The following is a 16,154-nucleotide window of genomic DNA, read 5'->3' as shown; positions in this document are numbered from 1 at the left end:
ACTCAGGAGAATAATTGAATTTGAATATAATTAGAATAGTTCACAGCTTAGGAAACATTGGTGAGGAAATGATGACGTAGGAAGCTGACTTGAATTGGTAATGGTTTTAGGAAGCAAACACAGACGCTGATGCCTTATTCTGGACAGTTACTGTTAAGAAAGTTGTCGGAAGAAACACATCTGCCTTTTTTTTTCCAGGTGAACAGCCGTGAGTTGTCCAGCATGATAGTGCTCATTTTCTTGGGTAAGTGAATGGTGTTTCTGGTTTATCTGAATTACTAATAATACTAATTCTTTGTAAACTGAACACCATCACGCTTAAACTTAACAGCAGCTTATAATATGAAGTACCAAGTACATTACAGATTTATACTTTAACATGATTTATTTCTCTTGCAAAAATGTACACTCACTTTTACTTATTTCTAACTCTATAGATAATGCAGAATATGAAAATTGCATTAATCTCTCAGATAGTTTCTGTGTATAAAGTGACCCAGTGTTTTTGAGCTATTTATTAGGATTAATGGAATTCACATGTGTTAGAACCTTTTAGAAATAAAACCTTCCAGTATCTGTTTACAAGTTATAAGATGAAAAATTTCTAACTATTATCTATTTTATTTGCTTTGAAATTAATACAAATAAGACTAATTTAAACTTTTCAATTTCCTACAGTGTTAATATTTGCTAACTGACATTTAGTGAAGTAAAACAACTTAACGTTATATCAAACTGCTTCATACTTTGATTAATTTTTATAAACCAGAGCTGAAACTTGAACTTATTTCTCTTTTATTGGATCCTATGAATGTATTATAAGATGTTGATGAAAAATAACTTATTTTTATTTAATGTAGAATCCATAAAAATCTATTTGCTAGATGTGTGACTAGAGAATAATTTATATCTTCTTTAGCATTTCATAGAATCTATAAACTGAATTCAGAAAAGAAATAATTGTAATCTTAGCTGGATAGTAATTTTAAACATATGCCATTTTATGTTTAAGCTGGCATATACATGATGAATAAAGGCATGATTATGGGCAAGAAAGCAAAGAAGTTTACTTTAAATTGTGTTGAACATAAAAGAAGAGTCAAATCAAGTCAAAGAAACTTAAGAAGGAGAGAAATCCCTTCTATATTTTCAGTTTGTCTTTGGTTTAATTAATAGTTTTCATTATTCCAGAATTTTGCTTTTTGTACTTATTCCTAATATATTTTCTTATTTTTGTACAGATTTTGAATATTTATTTACTTTTTTTGTTGTAAAGAGAAATATGGGAAAGTTTAATTTTTTTATTGCATTTTGGGTTTTGGGGTACATGTGAAGAACATGCAAGATAGTTGCATAGGTACACACGTGGCAGTGTGATTTGCTGCCTTCGTCTCCTTCACCTATATATGGCATTTCTCCCCATGCTATCTCCCCAACTCCCCACCCCCTCTGTCCCTCCCCTATTTCCCCCCAACAGACCCCAGTGTGTAGTGCTCCCCTCCCTGTGTCCATGTGTTCTCATTGCTCAACAACTGCCTATGAGTGAGAACATGCAGTGTTTGATTTTCTGCTCTTGTGTCAGTTTGCTGAGAATGATGGTTTCCAGGTTCATCCATGTCCCTACAAAGGACACAGAAACTTTAATTGTTATAGATCAGGCAGCAATATAATGAAGCTCTCAAAATACGTTATAGACTCATTATGACCATAGTTGAAAAGGCAATGGCCTCTTATTTTCATCTTTTATTTCTAAATAAACTTGACACCAGGTTTTATGAAGGAGGGAAATAATTTCTTAACATTGTTAGAACTAAAATTTTTCTTTTTTTTTTTTTATTGCATTTTAGGTTTTGGGGTACATGTGATGAACATGCAAGATTGTTGCATAGGTACACACATGGCAGTGTGCTTTGCTGCCTTCCGTCCCCTCACCTGTATCTGTCATTTCTCCCCATGCTATCTCTTCCCACCTCCCCACCCCCCGCCCCTCCCCCATTTCCCCCCAACGGACCCCAGTGTGTAGTGCTCCCCTCCCTGTGTCCATGTGTTCTCATTGTTCAACACCCGCCTATGAGCGAGAATATACGGTGTTTGATTTTCTGCTCTTGTGTCAGTTTGCTGAGAATGATGGTTTCCAGGTTCATCCATGTCCCTATAAAGGACGTGATAGGTTTTATCAACATTTCCCGTATTATACTCTTTAGAAGGCTTGTCAACATTATCTAAATGGGTCTTATAATGAGGAAAATATCTGTTGGCAAAGAAATGTGGAAAACAATCAACTTAAAAAACTGAGAGCATTTAATAGGACAATGAACCCTAAACTTTTTTAAAGTAGTGATAAAATTTGCAGCACTATCCATCTTAATAATTTTAAAATAGATGTTATTTTTCATTGAGCATTTCAGGAGAATTCTTAAAAAATCCTAGGTTAAATACAAAACCAAAAATCATAGTCAGGAATGAACAAGACAGATTTTGGAAAGGAACAGTTATATTTTTAATTCTTGTGGAACAAATTATTGAGGTGGTTTTCTTAGCCAATTCAATGTTTTGTCTGAGTAGAAGGTACGAAAAATCCTATAAAATAATCAATTAAGTAGCTTAATAAAAAAACAAAAATGTGAAAGGAAATAAAACATATTTGGGAAATATAAGAGGTAGAATTTCTAAGTGATCATTACTCTGAAGTACTGATGAAGTTTTGATGATATATCCAGAAGATTATCACTTATAAGATGCTTGAGGGAGCTTTTCACAAGATATAATGAGTAATGGCAAATAAAATACCATTTTCTTATAAGTTGAGTTTATGACTTCAAATTCCTATTTCTGTGTTTTTGGAAAACTGGATTTGGCAAAGTAACTTTGGGTTAGGATCATAAGGGTCCTCTTTTTCTGTTTCTGGGCTTGCCAGCTAAGGAAAACAGGGCTTGACTAAATGAGGTTGTCCATGAACACAAGAGAAAACGGAAAGCTGATATGTCCATTTCCACTCCAGCCCTCAGCAAGAGAAATGTTACCAAGCTACACCCATGGGCCTAATCTCCAAATGCAGTGACCCAACAAGTAGTACGCATGGTCCAATCAGTTGTCTTGGATTCTTCTTATAAGATGAGATTTGGAAAGAGGTAAGATTTAAAACGAAAAAGATTTTAAGGCCTTACTTGAAGTCTATCACTCTACATTGCCACAGGTTATTCATAATTAACAACAGCATTTAAAAATTCAAATAGTTTGGCTCTTAGTTATAGCTTGACTCTCTTGATGACAGTTACTATAACTGTCTCTGTAACACCATTGCGATCTCCATATTTTCTTCTATTAATCGATTTGGCTAGTGTCACTTAATATGTTTACAGAGTCAATTTGACTAACTTGTACAACATATTAAATTAACATTGCTATTTTCTTGATTGTTTTTAGAAAACTTGCTGAAACCATTTCTCTTCTAGCAAAAATAACTTGTAAATATCTGGAAGGTATTATTTTTAGATGTTATCAGTTATTTATATATCATATATAAACAACTAATAAGCTGAATATAAGTCAGTATACATGTATGGGATACTCATAGGTCATCATTGTGTTTGGTGGTGAAAATACAGTTATAAATTTTCCTTAATGTCTGCCTGGGTAAAGCTGTGCAGTACAGTGGTGGAGATAAGCACATGAATATACACACTGCAGAACAGTAAATTCTGTAATTGGGGGATCCCCACGGTTCTAGTAAAACGGATTAAAGACGTCAAATTCAGTTTGAGTGTGGAAAAGGGGAGTATGGAATTCAGGTAAAGTTTCCTGAAAATAGATAATAATTGTGTTCAGATTTAAACAACAAAAAGGGTTATTCCAGAAGAAAAAGAAAGGGAATACTTAACACGGACCAGACGGTAAGTATGCGGCATGGATCGTCTGGGAAACTGTAAATGCTTGAGGCCTTCCAGATTGCACGTGGTGAGGAATATGAGAGCCCTGATATGAGACATCATTTAAAGGATATAAACAGAAAAATGGCAACACTAGACTAGTGCATTAGGTAGGTTACGAGTCATAACTTACTTTAATAATGTTCTGAATAAGATTCAAACTGGAGACGAACTGGCTAATTAAGTTAAAAAATGCTCAAAGTGAAAGTCAACCACATTTAGCAAGAACTAATATGGGAGAGTGAAGTTGAGGATGGAAAATAGTCTACCACAAAACCAAGATTTCTATTTGCTTATGTTAATTGTGGCATGAATTGCAGATGAAGTAGAGTGGTGCACAGCAGAACAAGGATGATGAAGACCCTGTTAAAGTGTTTCTGGAACATTCAGGTAGAGATAACAATTACGTATCTGACTGGAGCACTGAAGTACCAAGATTGAATTACATATTTGAGAATCATCAGACTAAAGATTTTACTTCAAACCGTAAGAGTACATGGAATTTTCTGCAGAGGATATATAAAATGAAAATAAAAAAGGTCTGATCAGAGAACCTAAGCTAAAATTATGCTCTATCAGGAGAATTAAATTATCTGGGAAGAATTTTAGCTGTGGACAGAAAATACAAGGTAGATAAATATCAAGAGAACAAGAACGCTGGACTGCCAAAGGAAGTTTCAAAACCAAAAAAGTCAGCAAAATGCTCAATGGTGACATAAAGTCTTAAAACCTTTAAGTTGAATTTTAAAGGGGTAGAGACATTTTTTAAGAGCAGCTTTAATGGAACAATAGTAATAAAAATAAATCATGTCAAGAATAAAGAGATGATGAGAAGGTAAAATGAAAAAATTTAAATTATTCATTTAAAAATCTTAAGAACAAATATAGATCTACAGCTAAAGAGGAGGTTACGATTATTCTGACAATCAGTAATTTCACTACATGTTATTTTCCATAATTCTGCTCTTTATCATTAATAACCTAGATTTGAAGAAAATGGATGCTATGCTGACATTACAAACTTGTTTTTGTTGTTGTTGTTATTCAAGCTGTGGGCCTAAGCTTGGAAAATGAATACACTTCCCAAAGCAATAATTGCACATATTTAAGAGAGCAATGCTTACATGACGCAAACGGATGTAAGCATGCTTGGAGAGTAATGGAAGATGCCTGCAGTGATTCAGGTAAGCAAGTTACTAAAAATACACTCAAATGATTTATTTTTATGAAAATAAAAATAAGATTTGATATTTTGTCATTCTCCTAGACTCTAAGGTTTTCTCTAAGTATCTTACTCAATCTTGACATCCAATCGATTCACTTTTAATTATGTATTAACAAATTTAATTACAAAATGATTTCTTAATTACTAACGGGCTTTAATTACTGATACTGAGAACAGTGTTATTCAAGATTTCAGATATTTTCTTACCTCTCTTACCATGTACAATGCTACAGTTTTATGCATGCTTCTCAGAATCATGACAGCATTTTTTCAAACGAAAGATTATTTTGACTATATGTCATGATAAAATAAAGAAAAAAAAGTTGCTATAATAATAATTGTTATGTATTTGTCCATGTATAATGTACATTTTATATTCTTGAAACGTATATACAGTATTTTCAATTCTATGTCAAGAACAAGTAAAACTATGGTTTTGGTTTTTAACTTGTCCTACCTTACAAATGTTTGAGGGGACATTCAAGAGTTGAGAATGTGAAGATTGGAGAGTGACTGGTATTTTCTTAAAAAGAAATATATATATATATATATATATATAATATTCAAATAGATAAATAAGCATTGAATGGGAGCATTTTAGTAAAACTCCTTTTATTAAAAGCAAATAGAATAAACTGACCATATGGTAGAGCATAGTTTATACAGTAGAACACTGTTATACAGTATAAGTTCAAAGGCATAACTTATTTGCTCAAAGTAACAACTTTAAGATGAGGACAGAGGATGACAAAAATAATTTATTTGCTTTTTTTTTCTTTTTTCTTTTTTTAATTGCATTTTAGGTTTTGGGGTACATGTGAAAAACATGCAAGATTGTTGCATAGGTACACACATGGCAGTGTGATTTGCTGCCTTCCTTCCCCTCACCTATATCTGTCATTTCTCCCCATGCTATCTCTCAGGCAGTTTAAAATATGTTGTCAAAGTATTATATTTAGTTGTCACAAATTGTAACTTATTTATTAATTTTAGCGTACAAACAGCAAGTTGTTTGCAGTAATATTTGCATAATTATTTTATATATAAAGCTGAAATATACATATTCTCAAAGGTACAACTGAAATAAACTCAAGTAGTTTTAGTCAGAATAACAAAAGAAAATTTTCAGGTAGAGGAATATGTATTTTTAAAAATGCAGAAAAATCAAATATTGATAATTATGAAAGACTAATTCACTTATTCAGTAATACTGAGTGCTATGTTGCAGGACCACATAATTTTTAATGATAAATTTAAAACCACCTGCACATCTCTTACTATAGTCTTTGAATGACGTGAAAATAAAATATCGGATTAAGACAAAATAGCTGATAAAATAGATAAGCAGACAAAACGTTAAGATTAAAGTGCATTCTGGTCACGTAGGTTAGGAATAGCCTTATTTTTACGGAAAAGCAAGAAATGACATTCTAAGTAGGAACAAAGCTATTTTAAAATGCAGAAAATTTTAGTATAGAAAGTACATTATGGAAAATATTCAATGAAAATAGATGTTTTTCTTAAAAAGTCACTTATATGGATGTCCTAAAGTAACCCCAGATCATCTTACTATATTAATTATTCAGATTAATATGTTAAAAGTACTTTGGGGAGGAAGAATCCAAAATTATAATCAGATTAATATCTATAATGTTATGTTTTTGATTGTGAGATCCAGGTGACACCTGCAAGATGAGGAATTCATCATACTGTAACCTGAGTATCCAGTACTTAGTGGAAAGCAATTTCCAATTTAAAGAGTGTCTCTGCACTGGCGACTTCTCTTGTACTGTGAACAAACTGCTTGGAAAAAAATGTATCAATAAATCAGGTAATATTTTGTTATAAGAAATGTTTATGATCATGAAAAAGAAAGCCACAATTTCAAAATTAATATCTATGTAATCTGATTAATTTTTTTGTAATTTGATTAATTCATTGCAAAGTTTTATTATTTTTAGAATTTTGTTGGTACATAGTAGTTGTATATATTTGTGGGGTAGATGAAGTTTTTTGATACAGTTTTTGATGTACCTCGGGATTTCGTGAGGCATTAGACCTCAGTAAATACATGACATATTTCTTAAATTGCTAACCACAGTTTAAGCTTCATTTGCGTCATTAGAATTATAGATTGACTCACACAGTTCTTATATTTCTGGGGTTTATTGTGCCTTTGCACAACACCTGGATGATATAAGACAAATAAGATATTATCTTTGTTGTTAAGGAACTGAGAGTCTCCCGGGAGGAATAAAATTTTAATTGCTAGAGTTACTTGCCTTTGCATAGGAACATTTAATCAGGCTAACACACTGGAGTAGTGGTGATCAGCTAGTCTGGACGTACCTTTGAGGGTACCACAAAGACATTCCAAGAGTTGTGCAAGATCAAACAGTCCTAAAGTGAACAGTTTTTAGTCTTTAATGTCCCTATGTACTCCGAAAAGTAATCAGCTGAGGAATGCACCTGTTATCATAGAGTCCTAATCTCTTCTTTTATAATCAACCCTCTCTCACTTTATAAGAGGTAGATTTACCTCTCATTTCCATGAAATCATATCATCGTCCAACCCATTTAATCATTCCTGGCGGGCTGATTAGACAGTGTTGTGTTCCATAATTTTGCCTTTTCCAGAATATCAACAATTGAAGTTACACAACATGTATCCAATTTAATTCAGTAGATTTTATCTAACATAATACATTGGAGATTCATTTATTTTTCTCATGCCCAAGTTGTTTTTTCTTGATGTGAGTATACCACAGATTGGTTATCCGTTCATTATTGAAAGTAAATTGCATTATTTCCAGGTTTTCAGGGATTAAAAAATAAGGCTGCTATAAATATTCACATACAAGACTCATACAAACATAAGTTTTATTTCACTTGGGTATGAAATTGTGGGGTCACATGGTAAGTATGTACTTAACGTTACCAAAAGCTTCTAAACTGTAATTCAAATTTAATGTAACCATCAATGTATAAAAGTTCCAGTTGCTTCATGTCCCCAATAGCACTATTTTTTGCCATTCTAATATATATTTAGTGGTGTAACATTAAGGTTTTAATTTATACTTAATGTTAAGCATATTTTTATGTGCTATGTGCCATCTGTCTATCTTATTTGGTAAAATATTTTTTCAAACTTTTGCCCATTTTTAAATTGGTTTTGGTTATTGTGTGGAGTTTTGAGAGTTGTTTCTGTATGTTGAATAGATTTTTTTAATCTGAACATGTGCTTTTTTTTAGTCTGTGTCATTATTTCCTTGAGTGTCTTAAAAAACAGATTTTTAAAAAAAATTTGATGAAATTCAGTTTTTTTCATAGATCATACCTTTGATGTTGCATCTAATAAACATTTCACTAATTCACATTAACAAAGATTTTCTCATATGATCTCGAAATAATGTAGTTTTAGGTTTTATATTTAGGCCTATGTTACATTATAAGTTAATTTTTGTATACAGCACAAGATACAAGTCAGATATTTTTTCATGCAGATATCTAATTGTTCCATTCACATTTGTGGAAAATAATAACAGTTTTAGTTTTCTTAAAAGTCATTTGGCCATATATTGGTGGCTCTATTTCTAGACTTTATATTCCATTCCATTGAATTAATTCTGCCCTCTTGCAAATATTCTAGTCTTACTGTAGCTTCACAGAAAGTCTTGAAATCAAGTAGTGTGATTCCTTCAACTGTTATTTAAAAAATAATTTTGGCTATTCTATTTATTTGTCCTTTTAAAAATATTTACTTGTTTTTGTTGTTGTAGCTACTGTTTTTGAAAGAGGGCCTTGCTGTGGTACCCATGCTGGAGTTTAGTGGCCCGATCTTGACTCAGTGCAGCCTCTGCCTCCTGGATTCATGCAATTGTCATGCCAAAATCTTCTAAGTAGTTGGGATTATAGGGGGTCTGCCGCCATGCCAGACTGATTTTTGTGTTTTTAATAGAAACTGGCTTTCACCATGTTAGCCAGGCTGGTCTCTAACTCTTGGGCTCAGGTGATCTACCCACCTCAGTTTCCCAAAGTGCTGAGATTACAGGTATGAACCACCTGGCTGGTCCACTTTGCCTTTCCATAAAAAGTTTAGAATCAGCTTGTCAAAGTCTGCAAAGAAATCCTGCTGACCTTTTAACTGGATTTACCTTGAAATTATAAACCAATTTACTATGTTGAGTGTTCAGATCCATTAATATGATATATTTCTCCATTTATTTATAACTTTATTGATTTAATTCATTGTCTTTAATATATAATTCTTGCACATTTATTTTAGGCTTCTACAAACACACTTCACTTTTTGGTGCTGTTGTAAATGGTAATTTATTTTACATCTTAACTCTCTGTTGATTATAGTGATTGTATAGAAATACAATTGACTTTTATACATGGACCTTACTCTATGACTGGCTAAATGCAACTATTAGTGTTTTGTTTTTGTTTTTGTTTTTTGGGTTTTTTTGGTAGAATCTGCAGGAAATTCTACAGAAGTAGTCTTGTCATCTACAATAGAATTTCGTTTTTCCCTTTGCAATCTGTAGTCTTTCTCTTTCATTTATTTTCCTTGCTTTATTACCCTGACTAGAGCTTTCAGTATATTAAATAGAATTGTTAAAAGTGGGTATCCTGCCTTTTCTCCTGTTTTGGGAAAAAGACATTCAGTTTTTTACCATAAAGTGAGAGAGAGAGAGAGAGAGAGAGAGAGTGTGTGCGTGTGTGTGCGTGTGTGTGTGTGCGTGTGCGTGTGTGTGCGCGTGCGTGCGTGTGTGTGCGCGTGTGTGTGTGCGCGCGCGCGTGTGTATGTGCGCGTGTGTGTGTATGTGTGTGTGTGTGTGTGTGTTCCTTGCAGGTTCTCTTTATCAGGTTGAGGAAATTCCTTTATATTTCTTTTATATTTCTGGTTTTCTTTGTTTTTACCATCATAAATGGATAAATAAATGCTGAATTCTGCAAATGCTTTTTTTCCTTTATTACTGTTAATTACTTCAAACATTCATCTTTTCTTTTTGTTGGGAATATTCCAATATTTCTGGCTATTTCAAAATATATAGTAAATTAGTGTTAACTATAGTCTCTCTGCTGCACTGTCAAGTACTGGAACTTATTCCTTCTTTGTCACTGTGGATTTGTATCCATTAACCAACTTCTCCATTTCTCCTCCCCCATGTCCCGCCAAGCCTGATCACATTTTTTTCCTTTAGTTTTTTATATGGTGAAATTTATTATTTGATTTTTGACTGCTGTTCCAGCCCTTCAATTCAAGGCTAAATGCTGTTCAATCATGGTGTATTATTCATTCTGTTTTTCTGGATTCAAATGCTAATATTTTGTTTAAATAACTATGCTCATGAAATATATTGGCATGTTGATTTGTTTTCTTATAATGTCTTTGTGTGGTTTGGTATCTAAATTATGCTGACCTTGTAAAATGAATTGGGAAGGATGTCTTCTTGTTTAGTATTCTGGAAAAGTATAAAAAGAATTGGTATTATTCCTTCCTTACATGATTGATTTCATTAGCCAAAAAGATATCTGGCACATGCTTCATTAAAAGGTTTGAAAATGTAAATTCAATGTGTTCACTTGTTGTAAGACTATTCTTGCTATCTATTCATGGGTGAGCTTTGGTAGTTTGTGTCTTTCATCTGCTGAATTTATTTTGGATTTTTATTCTTTAAGTTTTCAATTCACTCTTTCTTTTTGGCTTCTATCTCTCAACAAAGTTGCTGCTAGTATTTCCTAATTGTGCTTTTTAATGTCTGTAGCAGTTGCAGTGATGTCCTTTTTATGTTTAGATATTGATAATTTGTATCTTTCCAATTTTGCTATTTACTGTTTCCTTGTGTGTATGTCTGATTTGATTTTAAGGTGCTCCCCATTTTCTTGCCTTTTAACCTAAAACCTTGAACCACTGATTTGAGATTTTATTCTTTCCTCATATAAGCATTTAACACTATGAATTTCCTTCCAAGTACTGATTTAGCTATAGCCACATATTTTGATATATTGTTTTAATTTCTATTTATGTCAAAATACTTTCTTCTCTTCCCTGCAACCTCCTTCTCCTGGGCTCAAGCTATTCCCCTGCCTCAGTCTCCCAAGTAACTGGGATTACAGGTGCACACCACCATGCCAAGCTGATTTGGTATATTTAGAAGAGACAGGGCTTTGCTATGTTGGCCAGGCTGGTCTTGAACTCCTGACCTCTGATGATCCACTTTCGTCAGCTTTCCAAAATGCTGGGATTACAGGCATGAGCCACTATGCCCAGGCAGAAGGTTATTTAATTTCCTAATATCTGACATTTATCAGCTATTTTCATTATTGATTTCTGATTTAATTTCAGTATCATCATATAACATATTTTGCATGATCTCAATTGTTAATTAAAATAATGGCCAAATATCACCTATACAATGTGATACATGGTATAGTCATCTGTAAGGATACACACATGCACACCATAAACACAATGTCACTTATATGATGTGATAAATGCTATACACATGATAAGGATACACACACACGCGCGCGCACACACACACACACACACACACACACAGTACTAAAAGCCATAGAGTATGAAATAATGGTGACTCAGAAGACTTCACAGAATTGTCAGACTAGGGCCTTTTAGGGTAGGTTAGGTTTCATTAGGGAGACAAAATAAAATGGGTATTTTAAACAGAAGAAATAGAAAGAAAAGGCGAACATTTGGGGAGCAACAAATCCCTTGTTAAGCTGGCTAGCAGAATGGAAAAGTATTTGATAACCCTTGGGAAAAAAAAAGATATTTATGAAAAGAAGGAAAACTGAACTTACATATCTTTGTAAAGAGATTAGACTTCAAACTGTTGTTAGAGGATCTGTTACATATTTTAAATAGGGGAATATATCATCAGTTTCTCAAAAGATATTACAGGCAGTAAGGTAGGAATGCAGAGGGTGGACAGACAAAGATGTAGGTCAGGAATACCAGTTAAAAGCCATCAAAATAATTTGAGATAGAGGCGATGCATGCCTGAACTAACACACTGTTCCTGAAAATTATAATAAAACTCCTGGTATATTTATAAATAATACTCAATAGGAATTGGTGGCCAGTTGGATATAAGGAGTTTAAATGTATTAAGCATAATCTCCAGGTGGCTAGCCTGGGACAAGGGGATTGCTATACACTGAGCCAAGAAATGAAAACTTGTACAGGACTGTGGACAAAAGTGATGAGTTGTATTCTGAAAACATTGCATTTGAGGCATGCTTTAGAATAGTAGAGTCAGGAATATTAGTATTTTTTTTTCTAACTTTGCAATGATTAAAAAAAAGTCTAAAAAATGTAAAGGAACATGGCTCATCAAGCTGGCATTGGGAAGCAGAGCTCTTGAGGAGAGAAATCTGAAATAGAGATACAGAAGTTTATAAGTAGATACAAAACATAAAGGAGAATAAGCCTGTCTAGGAAAAAACACAAAGGGAGGAGAAAAATATTTTCAGAACAGTTTTAGGAACTAGTTGAAGAAGCCAAAAAGAAGTTTTTAAAGACAGGACAAGAAACTATAAAGAGTGGAATCTTTGGTGCCAGTGAAAGAGAGGACCTCATTTAACCTAAAGACACACCACACAACTGTACGTGGGGAATTACAGCTTCGACATATGAATTTAGGGAGTATGGGACAAACATTCATCCACAACAGTGAGTGAAGCTGCTGTTTACTTATGCCTATAGAGTAGTTTCTTGAATGTATTTTAGTCAGCGGCACAGCCTTACTGATCAGACCCAATTCAGAGGTATAAATCCATAAAAAATGTTCAGCGTAGACTTTTGTACTTGTTACAAAAGCTATACAATTTACTGGGATCTGCTTACTGGGATTTTATTAAATATGGAATAGTAGCACAGAAGTAGGAACCTCCAGATCTTCCTCAGAGAGATAGGATGATGGGTGGCATCAAGAAGAGTGATTCTCAAGCTGAGGCTTGATCAGTTAACCACATGAAAAACAATGCCTAGTGAGAATAACTTGGACAACGTAAGGAGTCTGGAAGGCCATGACACACCTGGGGGCAGAAGTAAGTTTCTTGTGATAGTATCATCTTATATGTGCACTAGACTAGTAGGATAGGTAATATGAACAAACAGCTCAGATTAGTACACAATCATGAAGGGACATTTATGCCATAACAAAAGTTAATATCTTAATATACAATGAAAACATAATAATTTTCCCTCTACAATGAAAATCATTTTATCTGATTCCCTTGTCACTGTATGGATACATTAATGTTCCCTCTGTTTTCTTTTAGCTTAATTTTATGTCTGTATTTCCTTCTAGGCTATGAGCTGCTTGATGACAGGGACTGCAGATTTGCAACCTCAGTTTGTCACCTGGTACATAGTAGGGAACCAACCAATGTTTCTTTAAAGATCTTGAAATTAGATGAACACTGAGTTCATTTCCACTGATGAAATTTTCTAATACTCTAATTTTAATTTCTAAGAACTCTTGGAGGGTAAGATAATCAGAGATGGGATTGATTTTAAAACTGTATTCAAACTAATTCAAACTACCTTACTTACGAGGGTTTTTATGTTGGCGGGGGTGGGAGATGGTGCTCAGAAAATATTCCTTCTGTTTTTTTCTCCCCAGTCAGTGTCCACTGTTTGTTTACTCTGTGCACACCGTCTAGTCACCAGCATTTGTTTAAGTCTTGAAGTAACTGAATCCTCAGAGTAGGGATGTTTAGCTCACTTGAATGATATTTCAGAGGCTTATTTTCTTCATCTATACCATACTAATTTTGAATAACAAGGGTTAAATGTTAGATAACCTTATATGTACTTATGCTTGAATATATCTGGGCTTTATTCATTTATAAACGTAGCCCACATTTTCCTAGGAAATTTAGAAAGTTGTTCAATAATGAAATAGTTTCTTCATTTTCCTTCTAGATAACATGAAAGAGGATAAATTCAAATGGAATCTAACTACACCTTCCCATCATGGTAATATTTATATGTTATTATTTTGATCGGCATTGCAAATAATTGACAATATAATTTAAAATGCAGTTACCAGGCTTCTTAAAGATACGTTAATACAAAATAAATTATGTGGTTTAACAGTTCTAATATAATAAAATGCAACAAAATCATTTCATTTCTTCTGCTAATGATGATATCAAAGCATTTACTTTGCCCATTCATTATCAATTTATAGATGTGCTAAGAAATACTTAATAATTAAAACCAAATAGTAGGTTGGGCGTGGTGGCTCACACCTGCAGTCCTAGCATTTTGAGAAGCTGAGGTAGGTGGATCCTTTGAGCCCAGAAGTTTTAGACCAGCCTGGGAAACATGGCAAAACTCTGTCTCTACAAAAACAAAAGCAAAAACAAAAATAAAAACTTAGCTGGGCATGGGGGCATGTGTGCCTGTGATCCCAGCTCATTGGGAGGCCGAGGCAGGAGGATCACTTGAGCCAATGAGATGGAAGTTGCTGTGAGCTGAGATCATGCCACTCTACAATAAGGCCTTGTCTCAAAAAAACAAACGAAAGCCCAAATACTAGATATTGATTACATTTCATGGATATTTGTGATCATATAAATTATTTGGCACCAACTGTTTTGTGCATACTTGTGTATATGTAGAAATATGAACATTTATATATGCTAGAATAACTGTGTGGAGCCTCTATTCAAGATTCCCCTCACAAAAATGTACAGCAGAACAAGAATCATTTTGCCTTGAGCCAATGAGCTAACCATAAGCTATATAGTTCAAATGCAGTATCTGAAGATTTATTGTTTACATTTGAAAACCTTGGACTATAAGATTTTTTCTTCAGCTCACTTTTGGCCCTACACACTTCCCATTACTCTGGATCACAATATCCCATATAGATGAAAGATGATTCCAATAAGTCTACTATTTCTCAGTAAATTTATACTTGTTCTAAAAAATGTAATGTTTGCCAAAAATAGGACATTGGTACATCATTGTATTTTGCTCATAGACTTCTCACAGTGTTTTATAGATTCTGTATGTACAGCTTTGTATTTATTTTTCCACAACATGGGCATATCATTGCTTTCAGGATTCAGAAGGATATGGTCCTGTTTGGAAGTGGCAGAGGCATGTGTAGGGGATGTGGTCTGTAATGCACAGTTGGCCTCTTACCTTAAAGCTTGCTCAGCAAATGGAAATCTGTGTGATGTGAAACATTGCCAAGCAGCCATACGGTTCTTCTATCAAAATATACCTTTTAACATCGCCCAGATGTTGGCTTTTTGTGACTGTACTCAGTCTGATATACCTTGTCAGCAGTCCAAAGAAGCTCTTCACAGCAAGCCATGTGCAATGAACATGGTTCCACCCCCTACTTGCCTCAGTGTAATTCACAGCTGTCAAAATGATGAATTATGCAGGTGGGTAAAAACACTCATACCTTACTTTCTTATTTTGGCACCTTATTTGTTACAGTCTAGTCCTAACACTTGATCTCATTACATTAGCTAGAGTTCCCACCATGGTCCGATACAGTGTAAATAAAGCCAGACAATTCATATTTTTTTTGAATCTGTGGCGTATGTGCAGTATTGTCTTTGAAATTCAAATCAGAATGGATTTTTGAAATAAAAAATTTCATATGTCAAAGTGTGGTAGCCATGACATGGTATTATAAAAATTACATATTCAAGTTAGACTAATGAATTGGTTAATATATCTGACTTATATATCAGCTTTTTAAATTGTTTTTTGTTGTTGTTGTTTAATTACATACAGCTTTTATAAATCTTATTATTTTGGCAAGGAGACCATTCAAACTTCAAAATAAATTCTTTCTGTCTCAGGCTGGAGAACAGGAAGAAGAAGGTAGCTTAAATACTCACAAGAGTGGTGCAAGGTCAGAGATAATCAGGTCCACACATAGTTGTATCTTTTCACAATGTTAGGCTTTAATTAATACCGTTCGATCACAAAAGCCACA

The 16,154-nt window shown here is 33.7% G+C and overlaps 1 protein-coding gene across 1 annotated transcript in view; it reads left to right on the top strand.

Moving 5' to 3' along the window:
- Nucleotides 1-222: 222 nt before the first annotated feature.
- The window catches only part of GFRAL (GDNF family receptor alpha like), a 59,811-nt gene continuing 43,879 nt past the window's right edge, over nt 223-16,154 (top strand). The window contains exons 1-5 of the mRNA XM_074397082.1: nt 223-244; nt 4,979-5,113; nt 6,827-6,985; nt 14,114-14,167; nt 15,261-15,591. Of these exons, the coding sequence (XP_074253183.1) occupies nt 223-244; nt 4,979-5,113; nt 6,827-6,985; nt 14,114-14,167; nt 15,261-15,591 (701 nt within the window). The remainder of the gene's footprint in view (nt 245-4,978; nt 5,114-6,826; nt 6,986-14,113; nt 14,168-15,260; nt 15,592-16,154) is intronic.

This window comes from Saimiri boliviensis, chromosome 4 (genome assembly GCF_048565385.1).
Source record: "Saimiri boliviensis isolate mSaiBol1 chromosome 4, mSaiBol1.pri, whole genome shotgun sequence".
NCBI classification, from domain to species: Eukaryota; Metazoa; Chordata; class Mammalia; order Primates; family Cebidae; genus Saimiri; species Saimiri boliviensis.
The sequence above is the reverse complement of the archived record's forward strand: the minus strand, read 5'-3'. Positions and strand labels throughout refer to the sequence as shown.